The 20,799-nt window shown below is 36.3% G+C and overlaps 1 protein-coding gene across 2 annotated transcripts in view; it reads left to right on the top strand.

Annotated features, from left to right (window-relative positions):
- LOC118180192 (PAT complex subunit CCDC47) overlaps positions 1 to 19,498 on the top strand; it is a 98,736-nt gene extending 79,238 nt beyond the window's left edge. Inside the window, exons 11-12 of one of the 2 annotated variants that reach the window (XM_085815698.1) lie at positions 9,455 to 9,622; positions 19,197 to 19,498. In XM_085815698.1, the coding sequence (XP_085671824.1) occupies positions 9,455 to 9,622; positions 19,197 to 19,268 (240 nt within the window). In that variant the 3' untranslated portion in view covers positions 19,269 to 19,498. Of the gene's footprint in view, positions 1 to 9,454; positions 9,623 to 19,196 lie in introns of those variants that run through there. The other variant, XR_015040813.1, reaches the window with a different exon arrangement.
- The last annotated feature ends 1,301 nt before the right edge of the window (positions 19,499 to 20,799 follow it).

Here is a 20,799-nt window from a genome sequence, read left to right on the forward strand (position 1 = left end):
TCGCCAACCAGGCTGGAGATAGATGGTAAAATCATCAAACTGACATGGGTAAAATTCCATTGTATTTGCCTAACTGGCAATGGTGTTTATATAGCTAACGAGGCTTGTGAATAGTTAGTTAAAACATCAACTCGACGTAGTATTATATTATTTTGTGCCAACCTGGCAAAGTTGTTTAAATAATTCTCTCCAATTGGTTAGTGTGAATTTCGTATTTGAGAAATTAAGTCTCGCCAGAAATTATACATTTTTAATACAAATAGGATCTTTTAGATTCAATTTTAAAAGGAAACCTATTAAAGGTAACTTGTGTCAGCATGTCATTCTTAGTTAGGAGTAAGAAACAGGATTTAAAAGTACTAGCAGAAGAGTTAGGTTTAACCGTGAAACCTGAATTTAAGATTGCTCAGTTGCATAAATTGATTACTGAAAGTCCCGGTTATGATGAAGAGTTTACTCGAGAACTACTGGCTGCAATTAGAGAAAAAACGGAAAGAAAGGAAGAATGTAAAAGAGAAGAAAGAGAAAGAAAAGAAGAGCACGAGAGAGAAGAAAGAGGAAAAAAAAAAAAAAAAGAGTGAATTAAAGCCTTTGAGCTACAGAAATTTCAGTTGGAAGCAATGGCTGCAACAGCGCAGTCGGTAGAAACTACACAGTTACCTGAGCAGCCTTTAAAAATCAGAATTCATGATGTCATGCCACATTTCAACCCTGAAAAAGATGAAATAAGTTTATTTCTGGTGTTATTTGAGCGTCAAGCTAAAATAATGAATATACCTGCTGAAAATCAAGTGACTCAACTTATTTCATTGCTGCCTCCCGACATTGTTCAGCTTATTGCTAGAGAACCAGAAGAGGACGCGAAAAAGTATGAATATGAAAAAACTTTACTATTACAACGATTTAAATTGAGTGCAGAAAAATTTCGACAATTATTTAAGACACCAAAAATCTACTGAAAATATTTGGTATGATTTTTACTATGAATTAAAGAATTATTTAGAAGGATGGCTTAACGGATTAAACATTAAAACTTTTGCACAGCTAAAAGATCTCATGCTGGTTGATCAAATTAAAAAGCGTATTTCTCTTGATTTCAAAAAAATTTTATGGATAAATGGACAACCATAATTTCACTTACTGAGATGGTTAAGAAAATTTAAAATTTTGAAGATGTGAGAAAAACAATAAAACCGAAATTTTCTGCCAGTCAAACTGAGAGATTTAACAACAGATCATTTAAACCTCATGTCGTAAATTTTGCGAAAAAAATAGAGCATCTGCCTCATTTTAAGCATTCTGATAGATGGGATGATTCAAAATACCAGAAAGATCATCGACAAAGAAAACAGTTCATCAGCAAAGGAAACAGTTCCAAAACAAAAACCAAGAAAATTTATATGACAAAAGATATCGACCACGTTGTTTCGAGTGTGGGTCATACGAACATTTTAAACCTCAGTGCCCTCGCTTAAAACCAAATGAAAAGGTAAATTGCATATTTTTTAATGATGATTTGTTAAAGATGTATACAATTAATGGTTTAGTTAATGGGTATGAAATGCCTATTCTTTGAGACGCAGGAGCCACTGTTGATGTTATTTCTCGAAAATGCATAGATAATGCAAAAATGACTGGAGAACATGTCTGGGTACAATATCTTTTAAATGACCATTTAGTGTGTCTACCGTTAGCGGAAGTTGAAATTAATTGCGATCTTGGTCATATAAAGACAAAGGCAGCTGCTGTTACAAATAATCCCGGAAGATATGTATTGGGTAACAAAACTGCACAATTGTTCAAAAATAAATCATTCTTAAATTTAGAAAGGATAAATGAGGTTTTGGCATGGTCTCAAGTAAAACGATCTCGTGAAGAAGATCGAAGTAGAAAAACCAAAATGGGGAAACAAGAAGAACTGACATTTATTGAGACTGACGAAGATATTTTACTGCAAGCTAATGAGGAAGACAAGGAAATTAAGAAAGTGATTAATGTTAATTGTTAGGAATTAATTCAATCTCAGCATCAAAGCAGAGATATAGCCTCATTGCTTAGCGAAGCTAAAAATGAAAATTCCACGAAGACAAATGATTTCAAAGTAAATGAGAACAGATTGTTGATGAAAAAGAAATTAGATAAAAATGCAAATGAAAGGGAATTAATTGTTATTCCTGAAAAATATAGGGATCAAATGCAGAACTACGCAGCTTTGATGCAGAATCAAACAAATAATAGTGCTAAAACTCAGGGTAATTTGGTCAATACTCACCCTCCTAAGAGTCAAGCTTCTGTCAATTATTCACAAAAGTCTGGTAAACAATCTAAACGTTCATCTCTTGATGAGAAAACTGAAGTTATTGATATGGAAGTTGGCTCACCTTATTTACCTGCTGATTCATCTTCTGTAGATAGTGTGTGATTATTCTTCTACAAGTTCCCCAGTTTCTTCTTCCCCAAAAAGTAAAGATGTGTTTGACAGTTTGTTAGCAAAAAGAACTCATGAAGGTGCTTCTAAAGCTGAGAAATTAAAAATACGTTCAGAATCTAAGCTCGCGTCAGAAAACTTAGCAAAGAGGCATAAACAGGATACTCAAAAGGATACTCAAAGTTGCCACATTCAATGAGAGTGCAAGTAGCAGACAGGAACAAAGGCTCGTCTCACAAAGAGCAGAAACTCTGACAAGAAAGAACTGACAAAATTAAACGATTCTCAGTTTAAAAGTTCTAGATGACTTGCCAAGTTTTGGAGTTGAGATGCAAGTCAAGGAGAAGTTTTTAAAGAAACTAAACAGATAAGAGCGAGTTGTTGAAGAAGTAAAACTGCCACAGAAGCCTCTGTCACATTCACCTGATTTCAATAAGGAGTTTGTTTTGCAAATTGATGTTTCAAACTCTGGTGTGGGTGTCATTTTAGCTCAGAAAGATGAACGAAACAATGAACATCCAGTATTATACCTCAGTTAGAAGTTTACAGAAACTGAAAAAAAGTACTGTACCACAAAAAAGGAATGTGCCGCCATAATTTTTGTGAAGAAACTGCAATGTTATTTAGATGGGCATACTAAATTCCTCATCATGACCATTCATAATCCCTTAGTTTGGCTAAAAAATAATGCGAGTCTAAATCCACGACTTATGAGATGGGCACTAGTACTACAACCCTACAATTACATGGTCGTTCATCGAAATGGTAAAAACCATAAAAATGTAGACAAGTTGTACTCCCTGGCTTGATTAAATAATTTGTTTCTCTGTATAGATAAAAAAAAAAAAAAAAATGTTCTTTCTTCTCTTCCTCAGTGTATGTTATTTGTTGTATTTCAATTCTGTATTGTGCTGATATTGTTGTTCTGAAAAAAAAAAAAAAAAAACTGTAAACTTTAAAAGAATATAAATTAAAGTTTACCTGGAGGGGGGAGAGGTTGTAATATTTTGTTATTTATCAAATAACTATATTTATTGTTTAAGGGGCAACACCATATTTGTATTATGTAACCGTTGCTCAGCAACGTAAGAAATTGTTTTTAAGATTAGTAATCTGAAGTTTTTTCCAGCTAGTAGTTGTATGAAATTTTTGCCACAAAATAATTTTCTTCAAATTATCTATCTCCGTAAAATAAAATTTATGTCCTACTAAGAAGATTATCTGTTTTGTCAATTACTGCAAAATACATTACAAGGCCCTTATAGGTGCTTACTTTTTCTCTAAAGCACTTATTTTTTGTTTTTTTAAAATGAACTTGTAATGATAATCGATTCATCACTGAAATATTTGTGTAACTTTGATTTTCCTGAGAAAGGTATTATTAATGAAATAAGGAAAATTAGTTTAGGATTTCAGATTGATACAAACTCTTGCAAGAACTATACACTAAGAAAGAAACCATGGACAAAGGTTACTTTCTCTTAAACGTGACTCATAAACTTTTATTCTGCAGCTGGTTGAAAAGCTGATGGAGAAATCTCCAGTTAATTATTCACTAACTCGAAATGCTGTTTCTACGAACCCAAAGTATATGGTGCAAAACAGCACAAAAGCATACAAGAAAATGAAAAGTATATTGATGCATTTTCCCTAAAAATGTCGCATTGCAAAAGAAGAATTGATAACATTCTCTTGGAATATTCCAATTTCATCAAAAATGTTGTCCAGTGATACCTTACAGAATTTAAAACCTATGATGTGGAAAAAAAAAAAAATAAGGTTTGATATTTTTGCACATAGTCAGTAATGAAAAATGCTTCAAATTATCGGAAACATTTAAAATGATCCTTATTCTTTCCCATGGAGAAGTTTCTGTTGAACGAGGATTTAGTATAAATAAAAATATAGAAACAGAAAATCTGGGGGAAAATTCATAAATTGCCCAGCGCATAGTTTGTGATTATGTGAAACATGCTGGTGTGATACACAGTATATCAATTATGAAAGAGATTAGACCGGCAGCTTCATCAGCTCATTCACAGCATCGGTGATATTTGAAAGAGCAGAAGGAAAAAAAAAAAAAGCATTATCAACAGATAAATTGAATTCTCTTAAAGAATTGATTGAAAGATGAATTGATTTTTCTTTCTGTCTCTCTCTCTTAAGTTATTTGTGAAAAACTAACTCTGTTAAGAGAACTGCATTCAGACATTAATGAAAAGAGACGAAAGAAATAAAAATAACATTCATTAATAAGCATAAATCTTTTTTTTATGCTGTGAAGTACTTTGTATACATATGGTTATCATAAATTAAGGAAAAATCACAAAAATAGCAATAACTCGCTCAAAAATAAGCCAATCCATGTAAAATTTGAATATGTTGTCAAGTAAGAGTAGCTGAGTAAAACTGCAATATGCAAATTAGTGGCGCTGCACTCGGAATACGTCATCTGCTAGGAAAATAAAAGTCCATGTTTGAGAGCAAGCCCACATATTTCACTGTTATAGTGACATCAGAAATCTGAGGTAGCCAATTCGTAACAATGACCTCCAGGCATTGCCTGCAGAACTACGATGGAGAGCCATTGGGAGACTAGAGGCAGGATAAAGTCAAACAGAAGTGGTCAGATGGCTAAATGTGAGTCTTTCTGTGGTTCATAGACTTTGGAGGTGATTTCAAAGCACAGATTCGGCCTCTAGGAGGTTCAGCCAAGGACATCCAACTGCTACGACAAGCGCCACTGACCGATATTTGACATTATGTGCAATCAGGAATAGAACCGCTACACCAACTTTTCTTAGATCCACCCTTCCTGCAGCCACCGGAGGTTGGTGTCAACGTCAACTGCGTAGAAGGCTTCACGAAGGTGGTCTGTATGCGACGACCAGCCATTTGCATGCCGCTCACGTCTTACCATAGGAGGGACAGTTTGCAGTAGGCATGACAACATGTCCACTGGGCTTTTGATCAGTGGAGAGCTGTTCTCTTTACGGATGAGTCCAGGTTTAGTCTAGAAAGCGATAGTAGGCATTATTTGATATGGAGAGAACCTGGAAGACATTATCATCCGTCAAACATCCATTAAAGAGATGCATACGGAAGAGGCAGTGTCTGTGTTTGGGGTGGCATCTCTTTGGGTGGACACACAGACCTCCATGTCTTTCCAACGAAAACCGTGAATGCTCCGGTTTATAGGGATGACATCCTTCATGCTTATGTGTGCCCATGTGCCAGGGCAATAGGTGATGCTTTTTTGTTACAGGGCGATAAATCAAGACCACGCAGGACTCGCATCGTAGGTGATTATCTTCAACAGGAAACAATTATGCGCATGGAGTGGCCAGCTCGATCCCCGGACTTGAATCCTATCGAGCACGTTTGGGATTTAGAGAGATGTCTAGCTGCTCTCAGTCTGCCCCCTCAGACCCTTGCCGCATTTGTAACAGCTTTGCAAGAGCAATGGCTCTCGCTTCCTATGGAACTGATAGACCTCATAATTGAAAGCATCACGCGTCACTGTATTTGCTGTATTGCTTCTGGAGGCGATAAGTTTCATAAAATTCTACATGTAACTTTTCCAATAATAGTGATTTTTCCTTAATTTATGATAACCAGTGTATTATTCATTTTCTCTATTTTTAACCGAAATTTCATCATTAAATCTTGTAGTATAGTTTAGTTATGCATAGTTCCCCCTGTCCTCTCATTGTAAACTAGTTCTGTAAATTGAACCGTTATTTAAAATTAAAAAATAATTGTAATTGTTTTCCATGGTTGAGTAATGCTAATTCTCTCTAAATAAATACTGAATTTCTCGTATTTTAAATTTCAAGTCTCATTTTTCTTTTAAGATTATGCAGTTATGTATATATGTAAACAGGTGCTTTTTTTTTCCCCTTAAAATGTGCTTGAAAAGTGCTTATTTTTCTAACTTAAACATTGCTACTGACCCTGTGTTTGTATGTGCATGTAGAATTACTTTAAACAAAATTTAAATCAAACAAATATCAAATTTTATTTATTTTAATTCTTATTAATCAGTATTACTATCACCATAAAAGCATTTGATATCTGTTAATTGGATTCCTTCATTAAAGAATTTTGTGGGGTTTTTAACAAATACGAATTTAATCTCATCTTTGTATAATTTTGTTCCCCCTTAAGGAAGTACTGCTAAGATAAAAATATTTGAAAGTATTATACCACAATTAAAACCAGGTGGTAAAATAATGACACTTCAGGTCAAATAATCACATTGTTTTAACTTTTGAAAATTGCAGAAATTTGGCATTGTTGTAAAGAAAGTTTTCTCTTGACAATTCCTGACAATTTTGTTTCAACACTTCAGCCAAAAGCCCTGTTGTTTAAATTAAATATTCGAATCTACATTTTCTCTCATATGAGATACTTCCTGCATACTGGTCTTCAAAACTGAGTGATAATAAGAGAAATAAAACATAATTGATACTTAGCAAAAAATTATTAATAGAAATTTCTACAGAAGCATTAGTTAACATAAATGTCAAGGTTTGGCAATTGATTATTCACAAAATATTGAAATTAAAACCAAATTTATGAAAATTGAAAAGTGATGGATAAATTAAGTCACCTCTTGTGTAAAACATTTTTATTTAATATGGTGTATGGTCACCTGTGTGTACGTACCTCACATCTTGATGTCATAGATGCACATGAAAGTGTTGATCAAGTCTTGTGCAATTACAAGCCGCTCTTCTGAAAGTTCACTTTTCAGCTCCTGGAAGGTCCAGGAAGGCATTTGGCATCCTGAAATTCACTGCTGTAAGCCATTCCACACATAGTCAAATGGGTTCAAGTTGGGTTACAAGTATTCTGATATCACATACGCTCGAGAAGGGCAAGCACAGTCTAACTTAGGTTTCGAATCTTTGTCCACATATCTCTGAGCATTTACAGAACCTCCTTGAATGATCAGCTTGTGCAGCCAATTTCATGGCTCCTCCCCAACTATTAAACCGCAGTCGCAGAAATGGGTATTTATTTGACAGGCAAGGGAAAGCAGGTTGCGTGTTCCATCCTCTCTTAAAGTCAAAACACGTCTAAAATCACTGTTTGGGCTATATTTGAATTTGTCAGTTTGCAATACTCGGGCTCAGTCTTCTGGCTCTATTGAACATAACAACACCAGATTAAATGGACCATCTGGAAACTGGAGTGAGTAGGACACAAACCATAGGTTTTTCTCGCGTACAGTCCAACCTCATTAAGCCTTTGTGCAGCAGTAAAATTGCTAATTTGAGTTCCTGTGGCTGCCTGAAATTCTAAAACCAATTTAACAGTTTCTTTGAGCCAGCAGTGACAGAAAGTGGTCTTCTGACGCAGTTGTTGCTTTTGATCAAACTTAACCAGGCTGTCTATCAACTGATCCAGGTCTTAGAAAGCAGCTCCAAACTCGATACGTCACTTTGAGGAAAATTCAGATCATAGGTGACCTCCACTTGTGTTTGACCTCCCTCGATTCTGTCAATTATTCATCACTTTTGACCTTCGCTTAAATGGTGCCTTTGAACCATAACTACTGAACACTGGTCACTTTCAGAAACCACATTCCCTTTAAACAACACTAGAGACTGGAATTCCAACATGCATCCATTGAGCCCCATATTGTCTGTCACCGAATTTGCATATTTCTGCCACCAGCGTATGTACAGAAGTGCAATTTTGTGTTCAGCTGTATTTAATTAACATAAATAATTCTAGCAATGAGCACTGGTTGCAACGTTAACTTTTTTTCTCATTATCCTTTAATTTTGATAACCAGTGTATATCGCGTTTCCACTCCTGCTCATACATAAAAGTCATATTTTTGGCATTGAGATTTAGTATTTAGAACTGAAGTTTTGTCAGTAGAAAGGCCATTGACCATGGCAATCAATGTTTTCATATGTAATCCACTTTTCATCAACAAAGACAAGTCTGTTTCTAAATGGCTGCTTTTTATGTCTAATAAGCTTACTGAGTTTTGCTCTTCTAAAAACTTTGAAGGAATACACATGTCATTGTAATATGATTTCCCAGTGGCATATAATATGAACATAAAGGATATTTGTATAAAGGCTGCTAAATGCAATTTGTATTAACTGCTACAAATTACTCTGAGTTCAGTATATCACTGATGTTTTCCCTCCAAGAGCTCCTTTAAGCAGTTGTTTTAACCATATTCAATGAATGCCTTGATATTTCAGACATTCCTTATCGATACATATTATGAGGCTGTTGAAAGAATGCTAACAATTTAGGACATTTGCTTATAACACACAGGTTCTTAACCTGAAGGAATTTTGGGGGGGGGGATACAGTCAGCCTTTTAGTTATCTTTTAAGTTTTGGTATTTTTCAATATTTTCCATACATTTTTATTGTTTAATTTATAAAATATGTTAAAAATAATCTAAATCTAAATAAATGCATATATGTATTTTTCTGAGGTGTAGACAGGGGAGGGGGATCTTCTGGCAGTGGCGAAAGGGATTCATGTGGCAAAAAAGATTGAGAACTGTCATAATAGAACTAAATGCTTTTCATTGGAAAAAGAATCTTGGATGAAATTGCTGATCTTTGAAGCTTTAAAAATCAGATATCTGGCAGCTCAGTATTTCATTTTTCTTGTATATTGCCATTGTGCACCAGATATTTAAGTTTCTGTTGACAAATTATGGTATTAATTAATACATTGACTGCAATAAATACATAAAAGTATAAAATGTAAATAATTTTGCACAGTTCAAATTAATTTTGAAAGATACTTCATTAAGACATGAAAATTCACATCATTTAGTGTATAAGTGCAAATATGGCAGTCTTCGAATAAAGTTATATGTATCTATAATGGTATAAATTATAACATCTATATCGTTTATTGTAGCTGCAAAACCTGTAAAAATACATTTGTACTTTCAATTAGAGTAATCTTATTAAAAGCTCAGTTATGAACTTTGCATTTCAATATCAAAAGTGTACATTTTATTCATAATTCCAATTTTAGGCTAAACTGAAAGCTGAAAAAAATCGCCAACGTGTTGAAGAAGCATTTTTGAAAACAACTCATGCACAACGTCAAGAAGCAGCTCAAGCTAGACGTGAAGAACGGCGACGTGCTGAGAAGGAAAGGATGATGAATGAAGAAGATCCAGAAAAACAGCGTAAATGGGAGGTTAGTCATCGTTCACTATGATTTTTGTACACATGGTAATAGGTTTCTAAGAATATATAAATACTGTTTGTGTATTTGCCTATACTGTTGAAAACTTTTGTCTATCACTATTCTGACAAGTATAGTGATTAACAGAAGCTGGCTACCGTGACACTGGGCTGAAGTTCAGATTTTAAGTAATGTATGGGTGCTCGTGATTAAAATGTGTAGAGAATAAGGACAATGTTTTGGGGGGCAGAATGGGTCATGTTTCTGTTTCAGATTATGGCATCTTGATAATAGTTTGAAATGGTGATACAAGTCACTGGTCAGAATTTGTGACAGGAAATCCTCCCTGTCATATCACCACAAGAACTGCAGACTTGTTTGTTAGGTGGTTCCAAATGGTGAAGTATCCATTATTCATACACTTTAGGACTTCATCTATGATGATGACAAACTTCTTGAATGATCTGGTGTACTGTTACATATTCGTTCTCATGAATAGGCTCAAACACTTTGTAAGTGTTGAGTGCTAATCTTTTAGTGCTCTCTAAATTCTAAAAATACTATTGTCTTGTATTCACTCAGGCTTTGGCCTTGATACCATCAGTAGTGTGTGTTAGCAGAGCCGGCTTCCAAGTATAGGCAGCCAATTTTTGTACGGTGATAATTAAAGGTACATATCACTTTAAATTATTAAGGTATTTTATTTATATTGGGGAGACCAGCTGTGTTAAGAGTGCCCCAAATGCTAGAGCAAGTCCTCTGCATTAGTATTCCTAACTTCTTGCTGTGTACCAGAGATAACACAAGTGAAATTGAAAGCTTGGTGAAACTGAACAACTTCCTTTACACACAAAAGTACCATGTAGTGTTCTCTGAAAACTTTTGTCATTCTTAATTGTGCCCCTCAGGGGGCTCACTTTTGTGAGTATGGGTGTGGCAATCCGGAGGTACCCTAGCCCTTCAGGGGATCATCTTCTTGGTGAGACGGGTGTCACGATCTTGGAGCCCCAGTGATCTATCCTCTTTTCCGTCTCCTCTCCTCTTGGCTGGAACATTTTCCCTTCCCTTCTCCCTCGTGATTTCTCTCTATGGGGCTCGTCATGAGAGACTGAAGCAGCCCTTGTCTCTAGTTTTCGAGTGGCGAGAAAACTGCCCACGTGTTTGCCGTGCGTGGAGACCTGTGTCGCTGGAAAGAAGGGTCCTGGTAGTTGAGGGGCGAGGTACTGTCCCCAACACACTACTCTGGCCTCTGCTTCAGCTAAACAGGAGGCACCTTAGTCGTCCTCACGAGTGTCAATTGGCTGGTCACTAGTCCTTGTGTCAGTGGCTTGGTGATAAGCTCTCGGGAGAACCTGCTTTTGGGAAAGCCGACTGTGGGGCTTCAGTTTGCATATAGGTCCGGCTAGCCCTAACACAGGAATCTGTGTTCCATTATTGGGCTCCATGGTGGGCAGGGCTGTCGGACCCAAATCTTTTCTTAATTCAATATGGCAAATTCACACATTTATTTAATCAAAGATTTTGAAGTCACTCAATCTAGTTCTGAAAAGCCTACTGCGGAAAAATTACATACAGATGCAAATACAAATAATACTAATAGTAGTCTCCATTTTCTAGTTATCTCTAGTCCTTCTGGCGAGCTGCAGAAGATAGTCTCCTTTCATAATAAATAAATATATTCATTCTTGTATTGGTGAGCTGAGAAATATAAAGTGTCTCCGGTCTGGAGACTTGCTTATTGATACAACCTCAGCTACCCAGTCTGCTTCTTTACTTCAAATAACTAAACTTGGGCAAGCGAATGTCACTGTAACAGCACATAAGTCACTAAATTATTGTCGTGGTGTAATCTCGGAATTCGACCTTCTGTATGTTTCTGAAGAAGAGATCGCTTCCGAGCTGTCCGACCAAAATGTCTGCAGTGTTAGGCGGATCAAGATGCGTAAAGAAGGTAAGTTGATCCTGACCTTCAACACGCCTGATCTGCCTAAGAATATTAAGGCCGGATACTTAAATTGTCCCGTAAGACCTTATATTCCAAACCCTATGCGATGCTTCCAATGCCAGCGTTTCGGCCATTCTAAGACGTCTTGTCGTGGCAACCTGATATGCGCCCGATGCTCACAGATTGGCCACGATTCTGAAAATTGTACTGCTGCGCCTCTGTGTATAAATTGCAAGGGTGAGCACCCAGCATTCTCATGCCTGTGCCCAAAATGGAAATTGGAAAAAGAAGTGCAGACTGCAAAGGTTACGAGGAACATCTCATACGCCAAAGCCAGAAGATTCGTCCAAAGCATACAGCTTCGAACAAATACATCTTACGCCAATGCTCTTAAATCATCTCGTACAGTTGCCACCCAAACATCAATAGACACACAGACTCTACCAAATAAAACCCAACCGTCTACATCCAACAAGAAAGAAGAAAATGCAACCCATATAGTACAAAAAAAAAAAGGAACAGTTATTCAAAGTAAGCCCAAAACTGCCACACAAAAAATATCAAATAAAAATAGAAGTCACAGCAATAGCTCTCTTGATGGAATGATTTCTGAATCTGCGGACTCAGACAGTGTGGAAGTAGAAGAGGGTCTAGAAGTTCCCAGGGATCTACTTCCACGAAAAACAAAAGAACAGCACAGAAAGAAAAAAAACCATTCATAATGGCCACCCTCATCTCGTGGAACTGTCGCGGTTTCCACCGAAATTTGCTCGACATCAAATCTATAATAAATGTGTATCATCCTGTGTGCTTAGCAATACAGGAAACAAATCTGAAACCAGAACATCATGCAAAACTTCGGAGGTTTTCTTTCATCAGGAAGGATAACCTTGCAGGTGAGCGTGCCAGTGGAGGTGCAGGTCTCCTCATCTCACTGGATTATCCCTTAAATGTACTTTCTTTGACGACATCCCAAGTTGTCGCTACTCAAACAAATTTTGATATTGTTGTTTCAGTTGTTTCTCTGTATTTGCCTCCAAAATGGGCACATTGATCAGCAAGATTTAAATAATCTTATAGAGCAGCTGCCTGAGCCCTGTATCATAGTAGGAGATTTTAACAGCCATAGTCCGCTCTGGGGTATTAAAAATACAAATTGCCGAGGAAGACAAATTGAGCAGATGATCGAAGATCATAGCCTTTGTCTCCTGAATAATGGGCAGGATACATATACTTCCATGAGCCTTCGAGGACATTCCATGCTCTCGACCTTGCCATCTGTTCACCATCTCTGTTGCCTTTTTGCACTTTTAGTGTGGGAAATGATCTTTACAACAGCGATCACTATCCCATTTTTTTATATATCTGGCAGGAAAAGGAGCAAACCCCATGTCGAGATTCCCTCGATTCATACTCGATAGGGCAAACTGGGAACTCTTCCATTGCAGAGCTCACAGATGAAATGGTAGAAGATGCACATATCGATGATGCTGTTGAAGCTGTTACTAATACTATTACTGAGGCAGTTATGCTTTCCATTGCTAGAACATCAGGAAAAATACTAAAATATTCGAAACCATGGTGGAATCGCGACTGTCATGAAGCACTGAAAAAACAAAAAAAAAAGCATGGGGTATTTTTCGTAGATATCCTACTCTGCAAAACCACATAGCATTTAAAAGAGCCAAAGCAGATGCATGAAAAGTAAGGAGGCAGAGCCAAAGGAATTCCTGGATTTCATATGTGTCATCAGTAACATCCTCCACGCCTAGTAAGTGGGTTTGGGAAAGAGTTCGAAAAGCATGCGGAATATATAAAGACCACTCACTTTCCTTTTTGGAAAAAGATGGCCGAGTCATTAGCTCCGTAGAAGAAATTGCTAATACTATTGGTGAGACATTAGCTGCCATTTTTTCCGGCAGAAATTATTCACCTGCATTTCTCTCTATCAAGCAGCACTCTGAAATAAATCCCATTGCATTCAACTCTTCCAAATCTGAGCCTTACAATAGAGCATTTACTATGCTGGAATTAAAGAAAGCTTTATTGCAGACACATAGGTCTTCTCCTGTTCTTGATGGCGTGAATTACGGAATGCTAAAACGTCTGTCCTATAAGTCACTGAATGCCCTTCTCACTCTTTACAATAGAGTGTGAAAGGAGCGTACTTTTCCCAGTGCATGGAGGAGAGCTGTTGTAATTCCTATTGCTAAGCCAGGGAAAGATCCACAGAATCCTGCCAACTGTTGGCCAGTTGGCCGTTACCAGTTGTGTATGCAAACTGTTTGTAAAGATGGTAAACAGCCACCTAGTCTACTTCTTGGAAAAGAATAATATTATATCGCCTTATCAAAGCGGTTTTTGAAAGGGGAGAACGACCGTAGATAATATGCTCCTGTTAGAGACGTCTATTTGAAAAGCTTTTGTCAGAAGAAGTCACCTTGTCTCAATATTCTTTGACATTGAGAAAGCTTATGATAAGGCATGGAGATATGGTATACTTCGGGATCATCACGAGAGTGGCTTCCGCGGCAACCTACCAATTTTCATTCAGAATTTCTTGAATACTAGGACTTTTCAAGTAAGGATTGGCTCTGTTTTGTCAGTTATTTTTGAACAGGAAGAGGGTGTGCCTCAAGGCTGTGTGCTTAGTGTAACCCTGTTCATTTTAAAAATAAACTCTGTACTAAAAGAACTTCCTCCCACCATCTTGGGATCTCTATATGTTGATGATCTACAGATTAGCTGTCGAGGGGCAGACATGAGATACGTAGAGAGGCAATTGCAGATGGCTCTGAGTAAGATCCAAGAATGGTCAGAGAAACAGGGATTTACATTTTCGAAGCAAAAAACTTTGTGCATGCACTTTTGTAGGAAGCGAGGTCTCCATCCTGAGCCTGAATTATATCTAAATGGTACAATTATTCCAGTTGCGACCGAAGTAAAATTTTTAGGAGTGACGTTCGATCGAAAATTGACTTTCCTTTTTCATGTTTTAAACCTGACAAAGAAGTGTCTAAATATTTTAAAAGTGTTGGCGAACACATACTGGGGTGCAGAGCGTTGCTCTATGCTTTATTTTATTATGCGTATTTACAAAACGCTAGTCCACTCTAAACTGGACTATGGCTCAGTTGTTTACGGATCCGTCCGGTCATCAGTATTGTTGAAACTGGATCCTGTTCACCATCAAGCTCTGCGGATTTGTTCAGGAGCATTCAGGACTTCTCCTGTCCAGAGCCTGTATGTTGACTCTAACGAACCAGCACTTTATCTGAGGCGTGAGCAATTGTCCCTTTTGCAATATTTTAATATTCTATCCCAACCTGAACATCCCAATAAGCTGTGCTTACTTGATAATATGTGTAACACTTTATTTGAAACACGTCCATCCTGTGTTCCTACTTTTCCTTTGAGAGTTCGCCCTGTCATTGAGGAACTTTCCCTCTCTGATATGCGCCCCCAAGCAGTGCAGAATTTTGAAATTCCACCTTGGGAAAATTCACGAATTCAGCTTCTTGATGTTTTCAAACATCACGTGAAGGCAAGCACTAACGAGATTGTTTACAGACAACTCTTCGCTGAGCACAGGCACAAGTATAGCAGTTATTATCCGATATACACAGATGGATCAAAGTCAAATGATCATGTCAGGATGGCTTTTGTATTTGAAAATTACATAGAGGGCAGATGCCTGCACCATTCTTTCTCAGTCCTAACATCTGAACTAACTGCAATATACTATGGTCTTTTGTACATCTCAAAGCTCTGCCACAAAAAGTTCATAGTTTATACAGACTCCACTCAGAATCCTGTGGTAGTGGATGTTCTGAAAATTCATATAAGCTTAACGATTCGAGGATATGAAGTCTTGTACTGCTGGGTTCCTGGACATGCTGGAATAAAGGAAAATAAGCTTGCAGATATCGCAGCAAAATCTGCTGTTGAACTGTCCAGTCACCTTATCCCTTTTAGAGATATCTGCTGTATCATCAAGGGGAAGGTCCGAAAAAATGGCAGCAAATTTGGGAAATTTGCAACAAGTTGAGAAATGTCAAGTCTAGAATTGAGCATTGGGATTTTGCTGGAAATCGTAAGGAGGAAGTTCTTTTGACTCGCCTTAGAATTGGTCACACTAGAGCAGGGGTCTCCAAACTACGGCCCGAGGGCCACATCCGGCCCGCGGACAGATTTTGTCCGGCACGCGGAGAGCTAGCATACTTGAAAACTCCTTTTAGAGAACATATTTTTTATAGCAAATTAAATTTAGTTTACTGAAGTATTCTAATTTTATGTTGAATATTTATTAATATGACATCTGCATTGATATGGTCGTGGGCTAACTACTCATAACATTGTTGTAGGCTTATTTTTATTGTTTTTGTGATAAGTTGGATAAAGAAACACAGAATTGTAATGAGTAAAGACATGTATAATACGCAGAAAATTTAACTTCAGTATATAATAACTAACAAATTATTGAAATGAATCCAACTAACATTTTATACATTTTAAATAAAAACATAACTTATAACAAGCATAATGACATATGAAATACTAATGAGATTTATGTAATTGAGATTTTCCACTGACAATAGTTTGTAGTTGTGGACTAATTTTACTTGTACCAATTATTAAAAGAGATTTAAGATGCTCATCAGTTAATTTAGATCTGTAAACATTTTTTGTGTACTTCATTTTGGAGAAGGTCTTCTCACACAAATAAGTAGTACCAAAAACAGAAAACAGCCCACGAGCAAATTTTCAAATTGTGTCAGTGGAAGACTCTTATAAAATTCCAACAAAGATGAGTTTTGATATTTGTTCTTTATTATATCACTGCACTGTAGATCAATCATTTCCATTTGAAGTTCCGGGGCTAGGGTTTCAATGTCAGTATCAAAAGGATTCTGAAAAATCTTAATTTGATTCGCAATGGCATCAAAGTCCGAGAAACGAGTATCAAAATTTATTTTCAAAGCACTCAAAGTTTCGATTGCAAAATCGATAGGAAACTCAGTCTCAGTGGTGTGGCTGAATATTTCACATGTTTTAAAATGTGAAAAACATTTACTTCGTAGTTGTGATTGAAACAGTATCAATTTCTTCCGGAATGATTTGATATTAGTGTATAAATCAGGAAGATGCTGGTTTTCTCCTTGCAATCTCAAATTCAGTTCGTTCACATGTTTTGTCAAATCAACATAGAATACTAACTTCCACAGCCATGCGTTGTTTTGTAATTCAGTAAGAGGGCGATGCTTTTCATTCAAAAAAATTTCGATCACTGCTCGAAGTTCAAAAAAGCGCTGAAGGACTTTCCCACAACTAAGCCAACGTACGGCAGTATGATAAGGTAAGTCATTTTCTCCAATCTCTTCAATAAATTGTCGGAATTGTCGGTGATTCATCCCAAAAGATCTGATAAAATTAACAGTTGATATGACTGGTTTCAGAACTTCAGACATATCCAAACATTTTCCGCACAAAGACTGTTGATGAATGATACAATGTAAGACTAATGGTTTTGAACCACCGTCATTTTCTACAGCCTTTGACACAAGAGCGACCACTCCTTTATCTTTCCCACTCATGTTTTTGGCCTCCATCATTGTAATACATTTCAAGTTTTTCCATCGAAGGTTCTTTTGATTAATGGCCATTTCAACTCCTTTAAAAATATCTGTACCAGTAGTTGTGCCATGAATACTATACATATCAAGAAGTTCTTCATGCACTTCATAGCTTTTACCTACTCCTCGAATATAAATCAACACCTGAGCAGTATCTGACACATCCGTTGACTCATCCAAGGCCAAAGAAAACCACTCAACATGTCCATTTTTGTCGAACAGTTGAGAGGACATATTTTCAGCGATGTTTTCTACCCTTCGAGCCACAGTGTTTGGTGACATACTGACAGTTTTTAATAAATTTACCTTTTCAGGGCATATTTCTTCGGCTACTGCAATTATGCATTCTTTGATCATTTCTCCATCGGTGAATGGTTTTCCACGTTCTGCAATTTCAAGAGCCACACAAAAGCTGGCACGAGTTGCAGCCTCTTGTTCAGTTTTGAGTTTTGTAAATGAAGATTGCTGCGATTTCAATCCGCACTTCATAGCTTCGAATTTTTCTGTCCACAAACTTCCTGTATATTTTGAGTAATTTTGAAAATGTTTTGTTTCATAATGACGTTTAATGTTATATTCTTTGAGAACGGCTATGCTTTAATTGCAAATCAAACATAGCGCCTTGGTACTGGACTCAATTACGAAATACTGAATGTACCAGTGATCTTTGAATTTTCTGCATTCACTATCAATTTTTCGCTTCTTTTCCATACTACTTAATCGCACACAAAAGCAACAATTCAAATCAAAATACTGTTACAAAGATGTCTTAAACCTAAACACGCACAAACACGTTTTAAGGAGGTATGCACTATTTTATTTCACAACAGTGTCATAGGAACTGACTTCTGTACGTGCTATTAGCGCCATCTGTTAGTGATAGAAGGTACTACCTATTTCCGCTTGTGTCCACCAGATGTCGTGTCACGTTACTCCTCATGGCTCGTACTCTACGACTAATCTAGAAATTACAGATAATGACAGGAAAATTAATAATATGCAGTGTTGCCGTTTTGGGGACTTTAGTCCGATTTGCAGCCTTTTCTAAACGTTGCGTACTTTTTCAGACTATTTCACTTTTTACCACCGGCAACAATGACAATATGGTTTTGGCCCTCAGAACTTACTGTAGTAATCTATATGGCCCTAAGGCTGGAAAGTTTGGACACCCCTGCACTAGAGTGACACATAACTATCTTCTCAAAGCTGAAAATGAGCCTGTGTGTTATAATTGTAATGTTTGTTTATCTGTTTGTCATATTTTAATTGAGTGTCCATGTTTTAATAGTCTTTGCCAGAAATATTTTAATAGCTGTGACTTACCTCTCGACCGTTATTCGGAAGAGAGGCCAATTGTAATTTATTTTATTATTTAAAAGAGACTGGCTTTTATTACCTAATGTAATTTGTTTTGAAGATTGTGTCTTGAATTTTAAATGTGTGCTTTTAACTTGTTTTTATATGACTTCATCCTCTAGATTTGGTACATTTGTCTACTTGTTTTTATTTATTGTATTTTAATTTCATCAATTGTAATCACTCCATCTCGTGTTTGGCACGCTATAATCATCTTTGGTTTTGCGCCATAATCTCTCACTCACTCACTCTTAATTGTGTTTCTTGCTATTTCTGTTGTCAAAAATAGTATTTCTAGCTCATTATTTCTTTTTTAATGCATCATTTCTCAATTCTCCCTATGTATTGAAGGTTTAAATAGCATACATAAAGGGTTATTTTATTTTCAATTTGCATGATGTGATCTTCCTCCTTCTAATGGCACATGTGTTTCTTCACTTTAGAAAATTCACCTGTTTTGAAGAAAATATAACAGAATTCCCAGTACATGTTTTTCATAAAAGTTTTGTGAAATAAGTTTTATATTCACAGCATTGCATGACTTTAGTCATCAGACTAGAAAAGCTAAATATCCAGTGATGTGAAACTGATATTTCTGATTGTATATATATTTATACCTACATTTAATATAATTTGTAAAAATTTCTTGTAGGAGCGAGAGCATCGTCGAGAACTGAAGAAGAGAGCTCCCAAAATGAAACAGCTGAAAGTGAAAACATTATAAATTGTCATTTTTAAACATACAAAATACTCACTACATCTGTATGAACCATCCAGACAAAATGTCTTGTGATCTTATTTGAATCATATTAAATTATTTATAAAGATTTGAAAATGATTAATATATTATATATGTTGGATTGTTAATTGTGTAAATATGGTTTTGTTATTATTTTAAGTTTATACGTGATTAAGATTATTGAACAAATAAATCTTTCATTTTTTATAAATCTAGTTTAGCAGTGATGTATTTCAGTAATAAACAAAAGAGGAAAAAAGAATTATTAATTTCATAATTATTGTTATAAAGTTTATTTTTTGTTTCATATTTTAAATACAAAAAAAAATGAAACACTTTGTGCATTAATGGTACTGCACACTCCCCAGAATATGGGTAGGAAAGATGTCGACTTGAATGCAGTTCAATAATAGAAATGGTACATGTTGACCTTGAAAAGTAGAAACATTTGACACTATCAAAGAACCACAGAAGGAGAGGCAGTCACTGCATTTTGAGAGACGGACTTTTCTACTAAATGTTGTCATTTGGATGTCTTAGTGGATGCCAAGATGTTGAAGACATGGACCAGTGGTTGACCACTGATAGGGATCTTTGGCAAGAATCTTTGTTAGATGACAACATCATTAGAATTCATCATTGTTGCTGATGTAGTTTACGATGATAATGCAATCTCCATCATATCACATGCAAATGGAGCAAAAGCATCGGAAACTGCTTTATGCTGTCTGGAATAGCAGACATCAGCTTCCTCTATTGATGTGATGCTTTTAAAAAAATGGTGATATTATGCAGCGAGTCACGAAATTTCCAGCATTCAGCAGAACAAAATGAATGAATCTTTTAAACATTCTTATTAATGTTACATAAAACTTTGGTAAAAAAAATTGATAGCTTAAATAAATGCTTACCGTAATTTCCAGAAGAAACGCCACAGCGTTTACGTGTTTAAAACTTAAATTTTCAGCAGGTGCGGCGTTTCTACCCATGCGGCATTTAGGTGCACTAAAAATAAAATAGTTCCTATGATGGTCATTGTACATAGTTTGGATGGCCTTGTCATTGTACATAGACTGGTGCTATTCCCACACAAAAGACCACTCAGTTGCTTTTTGCGGACGTTATTTTATTTACATTCTTTCCCTCGAACGGACCTACATGCCTTATTCACCCTAAACGGGATCTCAGAACAATAACATTCTTCCCATTTTCAAATCAACATTCTCATCAGTTTGAATAGTCTCTTTCCTCTGCCATTCCATGAATCTTCCAGGACCCATCCTCTCCCCACCCCTGCCTTTTCTGCAATTTTTTTCAAATGCGGACACGACTCTGCCTGCCTCGCAATAATAAACTCTGATGTATTTCCTCTTCAGCATGAATCGATTTTTCTTGGCATTCTGCCAGATACAGATCCCATCAGTTTGGGTACAAATACTTTTTGGATAGTTTTTAAGTAAGAAAGGAGCGGAAAATGTTTTTAAATGGCACTTAAATGGCACAGAAGCTATATTGC

The sequence above is a fragment of the Stegodyphus dumicola genome, chromosome 4, assembly GCF_044657685.1.
Source record: "Stegodyphus dumicola isolate Sdum_Otavi_A_Nest chromosome 4, ASM4465768v1".
Taxonomy (NCBI): Eukaryota; Metazoa; Arthropoda; class Arachnida; order Araneae; family Eresidae; genus Stegodyphus; species Stegodyphus dumicola.